The following is a 12,804-nucleotide window of genomic DNA, read 5'->3' on the forward strand; positions in this document are numbered from 1 at the left end:
AGGCATCACATAGATGAAGAGTGCATACCTTTCCCAATGTTTTGCAAAAAAAAAAAAAAAAAAAAAAAAGCCAGTCTGGGAATCTGCTGGATACAGACTCAACTCTACATTATTAGCATGTTAGGAAATATATCTGTTACTTGTAAACATTTCAACTTTGAACACTCTGAATGGAAAGGTCTCTGAGAAACCAGAATTCCAAGATACTTCACACCTTTGAGATTTGCATGTAAAGTCTTAGAAAAATTGATTCAGATGACTCTCCAAAGTCCCAGTAACTCTATCAACCAAGGGTGGAGGAAATCCCAAACAGAGTCATGATGACCTAAAGAAACCCGCAGGAAGACCTTAGGCACAGTTTAGGGTTGAGTGGTCAGAGCTTTCTGGGACTAAGGAGGCTAGGCAAAGAAGCTCTCCAACCTAGACTCTGCTTCAAGTTAGATACTGTTTATATCCAAGAAGTAGTCATCTGTGGTGACTGAAATAATATAATCAGTACTTAGCATGAAAGCAAGTTCATTCATCCTGTCAAAAGTCATTACCTTGAAGGATATAAGCTGCTAACAAGGCAGCATCTGATGTTTTACAGAGGAGACGGCCATGGTAGAGATCCCTTTTGATCTGTAGGAAGACTAAATACCTAGAGAGAAAAGAGAGGGTGAACTATAAAGGATTTCTCTGATTTCTTTAAAGACATAAGTATGTAATATAAGCCTATGAAATTTTTAAATGAATTTTAAATGAATTTAAATGAATTTTAAAAACAAAAACTTAAAATGGCACCACAGAACAAACATATTTTCCATTTCCCTGAAGACTTTTTTAAGTACTTTGCCCTGAACTGATTTGGGATTCAATTCAAAACAACTTGTTAGTTTCCTTCGGTAGCTCTAAACAGAAACGGTGCTTCCTGGCAAAAGCACTGTGTCCTCCCTCCCAGTGTTGGGTTTTGGAAGGAGCCAGCCCTGGCCCATTCGATGCTGAAAAAGAAACCTGTGTCAGCAGAAAGGGGCCAGTTGGGCTTCTCCCTGCCTAGGACTCTGGCTGATGTTTCTTCTTAAGTGGAATGGAGCATGAAGGAACCAGCCCAAGGAAGAGTTCTGCCTCAGCTTGCCAAACCAATCTGTCCATATGTGGAACGGCCTTCAATTATTGGCCGAGCTCAACAGCAGTGAAGGAAGCATAGAAACCTGTGGCTAGCATTTCTTCAAACAGAGAAAACTCTCACCTCAGTAGAAGCAGGACATCAAGAGCAACAGCTGATAGTAGCTGATGTGTACTGAGCACTTCCTATCTGCCAGGCCAGGTGTTATGTACTTTGCATGCATAGCTCATCTAATTCTCACTTAATACTTTGAAATAGGTACTATGATCCACCCCCCCTTTTAGAAAAAATTTAATTCCAATACAGTTAACATACAGTGTTGTATCATCCCCCCTTTTTAAGATAAGGAAACTGAGGCTTAAGTAATTTTCTCAAGGGCACACAACTGGGAAGTGGCGGAGTCAGGATTCAAATTCAGGACTGACTGTAAGACTCCTGAGGTTGGCTCTTAGTCACTGTTAAATGGCCCTGTCCCTTTGGCGGGACATGGAAGCAAATCTTTTGTCCCTCACTCACTGATCATTCCCTGGGCCTGAGTTCATATATCACTCCTTCTACAGCTCTCTGTGCTACAATTCAGGGATACTGGACTAAAGGAGATAGCTGAAACGAACAACAAGGCTCTGGGCACTGATTCTCAATGTGGTGGTGAGGAAAACATCCCCCGGGGTGGGGGGAGAGCACATCAGAATCTGTGTGTATCTTCTTGCTCCTGGGTTTGATAAAAGCCCTGCTGAAGCCTTCTGATTTGCTCCCTTCCCACCCAGGGGGGACATGATCCTCCTCACCCTGAGAACCATTATCTTTATCAGGCATCTTTATCAATGGGTGCATGGCAGGTGCCTCCAGTGAGCTGGAAAGGAAACAGGCTTTCCACTGCTGGGTGGGGTTTATTCAGACTTTTGGAGGTAGGACATCTACAGGGGGGTCAAGGGTAAGGCCACAGGAACATTGTTAGACAATGGTGCAGCAATTGGAGGGGGTAGGGGAAGGAGGGGCAAGTCAACATCCTAAAAAAAAACCAAAGCACATTCTTTAGATGACAAGAAGAAATGAACTCAAGACCAACATCTATAGGCCTGACAGGAGGATTCACTTCTTCATGACCTCGTCTCAGACACTATCACTTCTGCTTTATTCTGTTTGTTAGCAGCAAGTCACTAAGTCCAAGAAAGAATCGGCCAACAGCTTCAGGGTACAGAGTTGTATTAGGGGTCCCCCCTCCCTTTTCTGCTACAGTGGCTTTCATCAAGCTTCATGTTTTATTCACTGAAGGAGGTAACCAATGACTCACTGTTGCTGGACATGAAAATGTATCCCACGTGACCCACAGCATTCTTAGACCTATTCTCAAGAGAATCTGGCACATTCTCCCCTGCCATGCATGGGCCTAAGGAAGTCTCTCTTGTTGCCTGAGATACCGCCACTAGGGCCACTTTGTTTCCAGCCAGGAGATCGGCCTGCCAGGGCCCCAGCTCCTGATGAACAGGCTGGCTTGGTTACCCAATCTTAGAACCTCAGAATAGGAGCTGTAGAGCCTAATTCTCTCATAGGCGAGGAAACAGAGGCTATACATATAGAGTGACTTTTCTGAGGTGACACAGTGATCAGAGTCAAGGAAGATCTCCTGACTCAAGGCCTGATGCTTTTCCTACCCCCGTGATAATTCAGTTAGTTGTCAGTTAGCAAGAAAGGGGTCCTGAATACAGGCAAGAGAACTGTGTCATCAGGGAGAAATTCTCATTGGAACCGAACAAGAAATCAGCTTTAGACCAGATTTAAGACAAACCTGTTCCTTAGGACACGTTTTTGGGTAAACTTTACTTATCTCTTCCTGGCCTCACCTCCATTTTTGTTTTAATGCCAACATTGTCCTAAATTGAGGGAGGTGTGAATTGGGACCATCTGATGGCAGAGCAAGTGAAAACCTAAAAGACAGCCAAGGAAAATTATCTTTCTGTGACATGTACATCTCTCCAAGGTATTGGCTGTGGCACTGTGCTTTCTGATATCAAAGTGTAGAGACGAATCCACAGATATTTCCAGAATTAAAAGTTCTGACTTCAGGAAAGCAGTGGTGTCTCCTGAAGAGTTTCTCCCTCCCAAGATTTTTTTTTTCTTTGGACTCAACTTTCCTTTATCAGACTCTTTCCCTGGCCTCCTCTATTTTCTACCACCCCTTTTCTTTAGTCATGTTTAGAATGTTTTCTTCCCCCATACTAGCCTGCAAACTCCTTGGAGTCAGAGATGATTTTTTAATTCACTTTTAATATTCTTCTAGAGAGCTTGTACATCCTTTACTTAGCTCACCTAATTGCCCTCCCTCCCAGCCACCATCCATCCCTCCATCCCTCCATCCCTCCATCCAGTTCTGAGCACTTACTGTGCCAGGCACTGTCATGGGTTCTGGGAATACAGAAGGGAACAAAACTGAGTCCCTACTCTTAATGGAGTTTACATTCCAGTGGGGAGAGACAGATACAAAACAATAACAAAACAATAATGATTTACTGAGTGCATGTTGTGAGCCACACATTGTACTGTGTTTTTTTGTTTCATTTTATTTTGTTGTCCTAACTAGGCTCCACGTCCAACATGGGCCTCAAACTTACAACCCTGAGATCAGGAGTCCTACATTCTACCAACTGAGCCATCCAGGCACCACCACACTGTACTGTTGAACACGTACTGTCTCATGCAGTCCTCACAGTGACTCTGAGGTGACTACTGTTTTTATTGTGCTTCATAGATGAAGAAACTGACTGACTGCAGAGACTGTTGCTTGCTTGGTCACACAGCTAGTTAAAGAACAACCTAGAATTTATACCCAGTTCTTTTTGATTCCTTGGTCTGGGGTCAGCAAACTATGACCTGCCACCAGAGTTTCCAATGAAATAAGGCAAAATTTTAGGGGCACCTGGATGACTCAGTCAGTTAAGCATCTGACTTTAGTTCAGGTTATGAGTTCGAGTCCCGCACAGGGCTCTCTACTGTCAGCATGGAGCCTGCTTCAGATCCTCTGTCCCCTTCTCTCTGTCCCTCCCCCCCTCAAAAAATAAATAAACTTTAAAAAACAAAAAAAAATTTTTATTGGAACGCAGCCATACTCATTCATTTAGGTATCGTCTCTGGCTGCGTTCACACTGCAAAGACAGAACCGAGCAGTTATGACAGAGACCATATGGTACACAATGTCTAAAATACTTACTATTTATAGAAAAAGCTTGCCAGTCCATCTTAGCCTAAGCTAGGCTCAAGTGATATTCATTGAAGGAATAAATGACCTATAAACTCCATTCATGAAGAGATTCATTCATTCCATTAACATTTTTTTTTTTGAGCACCTGCTCAAACACATGTCAGGCAGCTTTGTTTCCTTAGAAGGTGGGGCCCCATTTGCACTCCGTTTCTTTCTATTATTTGATCTTTCCAGAGTTCATACACCTGCGGTCCCTGTTAAACGCTAAATCTGGTGCCTAATCCCCATTTTCTCTGCCTTGTCTCTAGCTCAGACAAGAAAATCTATTTATTACTTTACAAAATGACAAAAGAGATTAATCAGGATTTGGCAACTAAATTTATCATCTGGGAAGAGTCCAAGAGATAAATTGAAGCACAGTTCTTTACTCCCTATTTCATCCCCTCCTCTCAGTCTGCCTTTATGGGAATAGCTGAGATGGCATTGAAATTTAGGACCAATATCGCTAGGAAAAAACACTGACAGCTAAATTGGCTTGGCAGAAAGGTGGCATGGAGGACTTTAAGCCAGGAATGAATTATGGGTAATTAGTGAGGCTGGGGCAGGTACCCACTTTCTCAAGATCAGCAGAGACATGAATGAGGAGAAAGATGCGGCTAATTCCAAGGCCTCCACAGAATGCCTTGGGGAAGGGGAGGCACAAAGACTCTAAATCAGGCCCAGGCATTCTGAGGTTCACACCCCCAACAATGCTTGGAAGATGTATTCTAGGGAAGGAAGGTTGGTGAGGTGGAGAGCAAGGGGAAAACAGTCAAGGATGCTCAGCACAGATGTATGCAGAAGCAGGGGAGCTTCAGTGCCTTTGTCTGTGCCTTTGAAGTTGGCTGACTTGGAGAGAGGCCTGGACTTGGTCCCCATGCTGTACCATGAGGACTTGGATGACTGATTACCAGGGATGGCTTTCTCTCTGAATCCTCAAAAGTTAGCTCCTTAAGTGTTAGGATTCTAGCTGGTAGGGGAAAAGGACAGAGGAGGAGTAGGGATTATCAGAAAAATACCTTTTTCACCTCAGCAAAGGAGAAAAGCCAGAACTAATTGTACTCGTGTCCCATGCAGAGCCCTTGGGGTGCACGGACCACGTAATCAATCTGGCAGTCTCTGCTCAGTGCAAGCCTTGCTGGCGGGGGCGGGGGTGGGGGTGGTGGTGGTGTATTACTAAGTGCAAGATCCCAGTGTAGTGGTCAGTTCTCCCAACAATTCTAGGTGGTAGATGTTACTCTTCTCATTTTATAAATAAGGGGTCTGAAGGTCAGACAGATTAAATATCTTATGTCCAAGGCCACAGAGCCAAGAAGTGACAGAAATAGGATCTGAGCTTCCAGGTCTATGCTTCTTCTTGGGCAGGAGAGTCTGTACATTAGTATTATGTAATAACATTTGACTTAGAAAATTGTGTAAAGAGCTCCTCCTAAGGGCCAAGATAACCATGTGTTTTTGCCCTTTAATCAAATCAGAAAGCCATGTGTCTGCTGTGTTCTTACTGGCAGCTCACTGAGTTGTTAGAATAATCCCTGTCATCCCCACTGTTGGTCTAGTGAGGTGGAAACCAGACGATCCTGATGTGTGGTGTTAGGAGGCAAGGTGCTGGGTTCTCAAGAAAGGTGTGTTAAATTTGTCCAGACACATGGACTGGAGTGTGGACTTCTGGGTCGGCCCTGGCACCATCACCTCTTTTGGCAGGAAAGCAGGGAGCAGGGGGAGTGGGGAGGGGCTGGGACAGGCTCAGAGTGAGGTAAATCCTCTGGGGGTCCTGAGCAGGGCAGGCTAGTGCTTTGCCAAAAGTCCTCTCTGTTTAAGTTGTCATTCATAGGGGTTCTACCCTTACTCTCCTGCCTAAAACTACAAGATTTCTCCTGTCATGTGGATGAGCTTGGTTTTCAGAAGCAAAGTAGAGCCACGTCCAGTTCCACATGGACAATCAGAACTTGCAGTTCGTTCGTTCCTTCCCTCCTTCCTTTTTTTTTCCTTTCTTTCTTCCTTCCTTCCTTCCTTCCTTCTTTCCTTTCATTTCCTTTCCTTCCTTCCTTCCTTCCTTTCCTTCCTTTCCTTCCTTCCTTTCCTTCCTTCCATCTCTCCCTCCTCCCTCCCTTCTTTCCTCTTCTTTTCTTTTCTTTCAAATTTATTTTAGAGAGAGAGTGTAAGTGGGGGAGAGGGGCAGAGGGAAAGAGAGAGTATCTCAAGCAGGTTCCGTGCTCAGCACAGAGCCCAATGTGGGGCTTGGTCTCACAAACCATGAGATCATGACCTGAGCCAAAATCAAAGGTCAGACACTTAACTGACCGAGACACCCAGGTGCCCCAAACCTGCAGTTTCTGTGCCCAGTAAGGGGCATGAGGTTTGGTTCTAACTACACATTTCACTGGCCTCAGTGCTTCAAAGTTGGTGCGTACGCACTGTCCCAAACATCCAAAGCAAACAACATTCCTCATGCTTCCAACTCCACTGCAAGACTCCCCCCACCCTCCACTGGGACCCATGTGAAGAAGCCACTTTTCCTCCCTGTCCTACTTCTGTGCTTCCTTTGTATTACTTAGTCCTGTTTCTTGCCCTCTTGTCTCCCCCTTTCCTCGTTTTCCTTCTCAGAGAAACTTCAGCTCCTTTTATCTGATATAAAACTAGGGACACGCTCTTCGGAACAGGAAGTGAACATAGGTCCATATTCTTTCTTCCTCCCTTCTTCCCTCCTCTTTCCTTTCTTCGGAATTCCCCCAAGCAGTTCAGGATCTGGAAGTAGATCGCAAGGCCTTATAGGACAGAGTCTATATAACTGGCAACAGCCTCATCCAAATTTCTGTGGTGTCCAAGGTTTGGGGAATTGCGGGGAGAGTTGGCAGAGCTGTCTCCTCAGTTCTAGGATTCCCTGGCATCACCTCTTGACCTCAGGCCCCAATCTCTACAAGGTAACATCAACATTTTGCTAATGTCAAAATTAGATATTTCTCATATAAAAGTTAAGGATCCTCGTTACAGAGCATTCCTGGATCTTGGATGTAAGACTTTCAGAGAGAATGTGACTCATATACACAAAACCCTGGTGAAGATTTGAAGCTCCTATTCATTGACCCTCTTGTAGGATAATGTGGGCACAAAAGTTCCTTCTCATCCTCGAGTGGTGCTGGATGAGATAGGATTCATTCCATGCAGCTGTCTGCCTGCCACAGAGCATGATCCCCACAATGAAGAGTTTATCACGGACCTGATCCATTAGCACACTGGGGTTTATCCACTTGGATTTAAAGTCTTCAGTATTTCCCAGCTTATTTTTCAGTGTCCTACTTCGGCATTTCTCAAGTACATTAGGCCACTGGAGTCTATTTCAATCCCCTAAGAAAGCAACCTGCCCTCTCGAAAAACATCCATGGGGGCCACATCCTTGGTAAAAGAAAAAAAAAATGCTTTTGATTAAATAGTTACTCCAGATCCCTTTGTTGATGACTAGTTTCTTTTTTTTTTAAGTTTATTTTTATTTATTTTGAGAGAGAGAGAGAGAGAGAGAGAGAGCAAGCAAGCAGAGGAAGGGCAGAGAGAAAGAGGGAGAGAGAGAATCCCAAGCAGTCTCTGTGCTGTCAGTGCAGAGCCTGATGCGAGGTTCGATCCCATGAACTGTCATGAACTGTGAGATCATGACGTGAGCTGATACCAAGAGTCAGATACTTAACTGATTGAGCTACCCAGGCGCCCCTGTAGATGACTAGTTTAAAATGAAGTATTCACACTTCTTGAAGAAAAGAAGCTCACTCCATTCCAGTTCTACTGAGGGGGGTGAGTAAAGAAAGCACGTGGAAATGAAATACAGAAGAGGTAAGGTTATATTTAGGAAGATTCCTTGTTCATAAGAGATAGAAGCTTCCAAAATAGAGGATCTAAGAGGTTCCAGTGCCTCTTTCCTATCCTCCCCAACAGATCTGAGTGGCTGAGGGAAGTTCAGCCTTACCTGGTTATTTCTTCTTTCAGCGCAGCAGGATCTGCAGGGTAAAACTTCACGCGGAAACACATGGTGAATGGAGGCTGCGCTGCAGAGACAAAGATGTGCCCATTAGGAAACACCCTCCCCAGAGGACGACTGGACTTCCCTCCCCACGGGGACGCACAGCCTCTTGAACCATCCTAAGAGGATCCTCACATGTTTAGGGCCAGCTCACAGTCAGAACAGTGGATAGTCACCAAGACTTACTATCAGTGGGAGGTTTTGTCCCACCCTCCCCAGGGGTGAGGCTTCCCATCTTCTCATGAATACTTACATCTCAATTGCTTCACCACAGACTTTGTGAACTCCAACCAATGCTAAAACAGAGAACACAGAAGAAGAAAACACTAATGAGAGAAGCAGTGTCAACTATAACTTGTTTTACCCAATTTCAGTGACTGGACGGATTGTAGCCCAGGGTGAAAGCAGCACAAAAGCTTGTGACATGTAGGCTTGGAGAGTAGAGAGTGATAGCGTTTTCTGAAGTAAGTTCCCCATGGAAGCAGCTGTGAACGGGGAAGAGTTCCAGCTTCAGATGCCATTTCTGGGCCTCCCCAGCAATGCTGCCTTCCAAAGCAGGGTGCCAAAGCTCTGAGCCATATTTCTGGCACAGCAGTAGGCACAAGTGAATGCACGTATGTGTAATGGGGACAAAACCCCACCTGGGTTGGACAGGGAAATGCTGACTTCAGTGGGTTGTGTGTGTTTATGTTGTGTGCCAGCTATTTTTTGGCAGAGGTGGGTGGGCAGTAGGGACAGAGGCTACTGGTCATGGCTCTAGAAAGTATTAACAGGTGGAATTTCATACATGGTGAGAAGGCAGGGATGGCTGGTGTATACTCCATCTTTGTTTGAGCAACATCTTGCCAGCCCTTGTGTTACAGCATACATACTCAGGATTCCTTGGCATCCAGGGATGTTTAAAGTCTCAGTCTCATAAGATAACTAACCACAACCAATGTGTAGGATAGTACTGTATTTCCCTTGGATTTTCATAGAGGAAGGATATAGTAGAAATACATTTTTTCCCATGGAACTTACGTTTGCAGGAAGGAAGCAGTGAGACCATTCTGTATCTATTTCCCAGTTCTACATAGATGCTTCACACAATGCATTATGGATGCTTGTTGCTTTTATGCTAATCAGGAAACTTGACAGTTTGCAGAGAGCTATGACTGCTGTTAAGTGGGATTTGATTATCTGGAAGTAGACTAAAACCACTAGCCTTAAGCTCTGGGAAGGCAGAAAACTATGTCATCCACCGATGCCTAGGATAGTGTTCAATGGATAGCCGTCAAACAGACGATGGAAGCCCGTCCACATCTTCCTCTCTTCTGGCTACTTCCATTTAGTGTAACATCTTGGCAGAGTCCTCCCTCTGGCAGGAAAGCAGCCAGGGCCATGCAGACAGCATCCTGGCCTCCCGCGATTCCCAGCTCTCACCTTCTGGGCTGGGCTGTGGGTCATGCAGTTAATGGACCCACTAAGAGCCAGTTCTTCCGTCAGCTCCACATGGATAATCTGGGCTGACATTCTGCTCTCTTGCTTCCTCTGATCTGAGTTCCCACGAGGCTGGCAACTCATTATAGCCACTCAATGTGGTTAAGAGGTCCTTCTCACATTACAAGGCCCACCACGGCTCGGCTTCACAGGGAAGCAAAGGCAAGAGATGAAATTGCAGGGAAACAACTGGGGTTCCAGGCTGAGCCTATGAAGGCAGAGGAGGCCCGTCTGACCGGAGCACATCAGAACTGTGTACGGCAAGAAGAACACAGCAAGTGTCTGGGGCTCAGTAAACAGAATGCCCCCAGGCACCTGACTGATAGATTAAAATAAAGAAACAAAGGAAGACAGAAACTACAAGGAAAGGCTATGAGATGCACTCTCAGCAGAAGGCAGGTGGAGCTGAATAACAAAAAGTCTATTCCTCTTGGCAAGAGCTGAGGAGGACTTTGGTCTGCACTGCAGTGAGGGCTCCAGAAAGGAGAGGCTGGAGGAGACAGGAGAGGGGTGGGAAGGCAGGGGAAAGCCCTCACAGCTTGTCCAAGAGCTTTTGACAGTCTGAAAGAGAAATCAGAAAAACCAGGATTCCAAAAATATGGTGATGGTTACAGTTACCTTTTGTAGCAGTCTGGCTAAATCTGGGTCCCAGAATTACTGGCAAACTGATAGATAACATGAGGCTGGAGCAAGGGTCAGGAGAAGAGAAAAGAAAGTTCAGAGGGGAGTTTCCGTCTGTATTTGGGTCATTGGGACAGTGTGGCACAATCTGCAGGCTCTGGAGGCTTGAAAGGGTGCCTCCACCTTGAAAGGAGAGGCTGAAAGCAGGCTGGGGCCCTGGGCCTGAGCCAGGAATAGGGGAAAGGGGAAGTGAGGGCATCTCCTCCAGGGGGGACCAGGAGAATCCCCAGACCCCCATGGGGACCCATGCAGAGCAAGCAGTGATGGGGTCAATGTGAGCTTGGGTTCTGCTACCCCAGGGTAGGAGGTTTATTTTAGGATCTCACACCCTAAGAGAGCGGGGAGCTTACCTGCTCTGTCTCTACCATGAGTCAGTAGATCTAGAATGATAATTTTCCCACAACTCTCAAGCACTCTCTCAAGCCTTAACCCCTGAGCCATCACACAACTTCAGAAACTATCAGGTATGATGAATTCAGCATGGAGCCTTAGAAACCACACAGACTCTGGCATCAGACAGCTCTGAGATGGAGACTGGCACTGCCATCTGCTTTGGGCAAGTTACTTAACCTGAGATTTTATTTACTCATTCAGAGAATGGATATCTGAGTTGTGGATACTCATCTCATCTGTGTTAAGGATTAAAGAACATATGTGAAGCTCTTAGCTCAGTGCCTGATACAACTCGGTGCCCAGTAACATCGGCTGAAAGACCTAGTGCAGAGCCCTGCACACAGTTGCCACTCCATACATGTTAATTTCTCCTCTCCCCCATTTCTTCATATTTCTGTCTCCTCCTGCTTTTGATCTTTATTACCTCCATATACTCTCTTATATGTCTCAAGTACATTCTGACCTAACTAGAAAATAATGAGCATGGTACACTTTGTCCTTTTTTCTTCAAAAGCTGCTCTCTTTGGGAGACAAAGAGAACTTGGGGTAACCGGCTTTCCTTCTTAAGGAGAAACAGCTCAGACCAAAAAAACAAAAACAAGAACAAAAACAAAACAACAACAAGAAAATCCCTTGTAAAAACAGCCCATTATTATATAGTGAATGGACACATACAGCATGTGAGGACATGTAGCATCCTGGTGTCATGGCACTTTTGGGGTCTTATACTATGGCCCAGAACTAAGGACAGTATTTAGGTCAAGACAGTAAAGCCTTTATATGGAGAGGGGCTGAACTTGACACTGCTCAAAATTCTGCAGAGCCAGGAGGACCAAAATATGTCAGTGAAGAGGTCAGGACTTGTTGAAGGAAAGGAATACAGTCCTTTGGATTCTTTCCTTAAGCTAATGTGTCCAGTATAAAATTCTAAATGTGACCTGGAGACACAGTGGCTCAGAGCATCAAAGAACAAAACAGCACTTGACTCTGGCATGAGGAGGGGCGGATCCATTCATTCGTTATCTGAGGTCCTGGGTACTGCTGGGGGGCTGTGTCTTCTGGGGTTCCAAGGCCCCCGTGACAACAGAGATGGAGCCCATGTTTGGAACTGTGAAGAAAATCAGTGGACTCATGAAAAGGGGGGGGGGCCCTCTGGGATTCGTGTTGATAATGTCTTTGGAGGATGGCAGACCAGAGTAGGGGGTGGGCAGGGGTATAGCAAAGGGTGATGCTTCTGCATACTTTCCCACTTCGAGGGGGTCCCGGAGACTATATGCCCACAGAAATGAAAGGGCTGATGAAGAGAAGTTAGAGGAGCTGCAAGTTTCTGCTAGTGGAACATCTGGGCGAGTGGAGGGGAAAATTTTGGCATTATAAACCATTAACCCACACACTCATCATTCCTTTGGCAAATATTTACTGAATATCCACTACATTCTAGGCCCTCTGCTAGTTCTATGGGATATAGTGATGATGAGAGCAAGTCCACACACTCATGGGATTTACATTGTTGCAAGGAACACAGGTTTTCAAACAGGCAGCCACAGCATGGTGTAAATGCTACAATAGGGGTAGTACAGGGCACATGGGGGCACACAGGAACGGCCCCTCGTTCGGAGTGTTGATTAGGGAAGAATCCCTGGAAGAAGTGGGGAAGAAGTGAGGAAGTGAAGAAGAAGTGAGAGTCTAAGCTGAGACATTACATGTGAGGAATTAGCCAGAAGAAAAGCATGGAGTATGGAGACGTGAAGCCAGGGAGAAGAAAAGTTCCAGGCAGGGGGACTGTACAGGTGAAGGCTCTATAAAGAGAGGATGGTGTTGGAGGAAACAGGTCAGGGGAGGTGAAGCTGGAGAGGGAGGCTGGGGCCTGGGGGTAATGGACTTGCTTTCCTATCTGTC

At 45.5% G+C, this 12,804-nt stretch overlaps 1 protein-coding gene across 1 annotated transcript in view; it reads right to left on the reverse strand.

Moving 5' to 3' along the window:
- The window catches only part of FRMD5 (FERM domain containing 5), a 38,923-nt gene extending 30,472 nt beyond the window's left edge, over positions 1-8,451 (reverse strand). The window contains exons 1-2 of the mRNA XM_049613528.1: positions 8,299-8,451; positions 543-640 (exon numbers count right to left, since the gene is read on the reverse strand). Of these exons, the coding sequence (XP_049469485.1) occupies positions 543-640; positions 8,299-8,360 (160 nt within the window). The 5' untranslated portion in view covers positions 8,361-8,451. The remainder of the gene's footprint in view (positions 1-542; positions 641-8,298) is intronic.
- Between the last annotated feature and the right edge of the window lie 4,353 nt (positions 8,452-12,804).

The sequence above is a fragment of the Panthera uncia genome (genome assembly GCF_023721935.1).
Source record: "Panthera uncia isolate 11264 chromosome B3 unlocalized genomic scaffold, Puncia_PCG_1.0 HiC_scaffold_1, whole genome shotgun sequence".
NCBI lineage: Eukaryota > Metazoa > Chordata > Mammalia > Carnivora > Felidae > Panthera > Panthera uncia.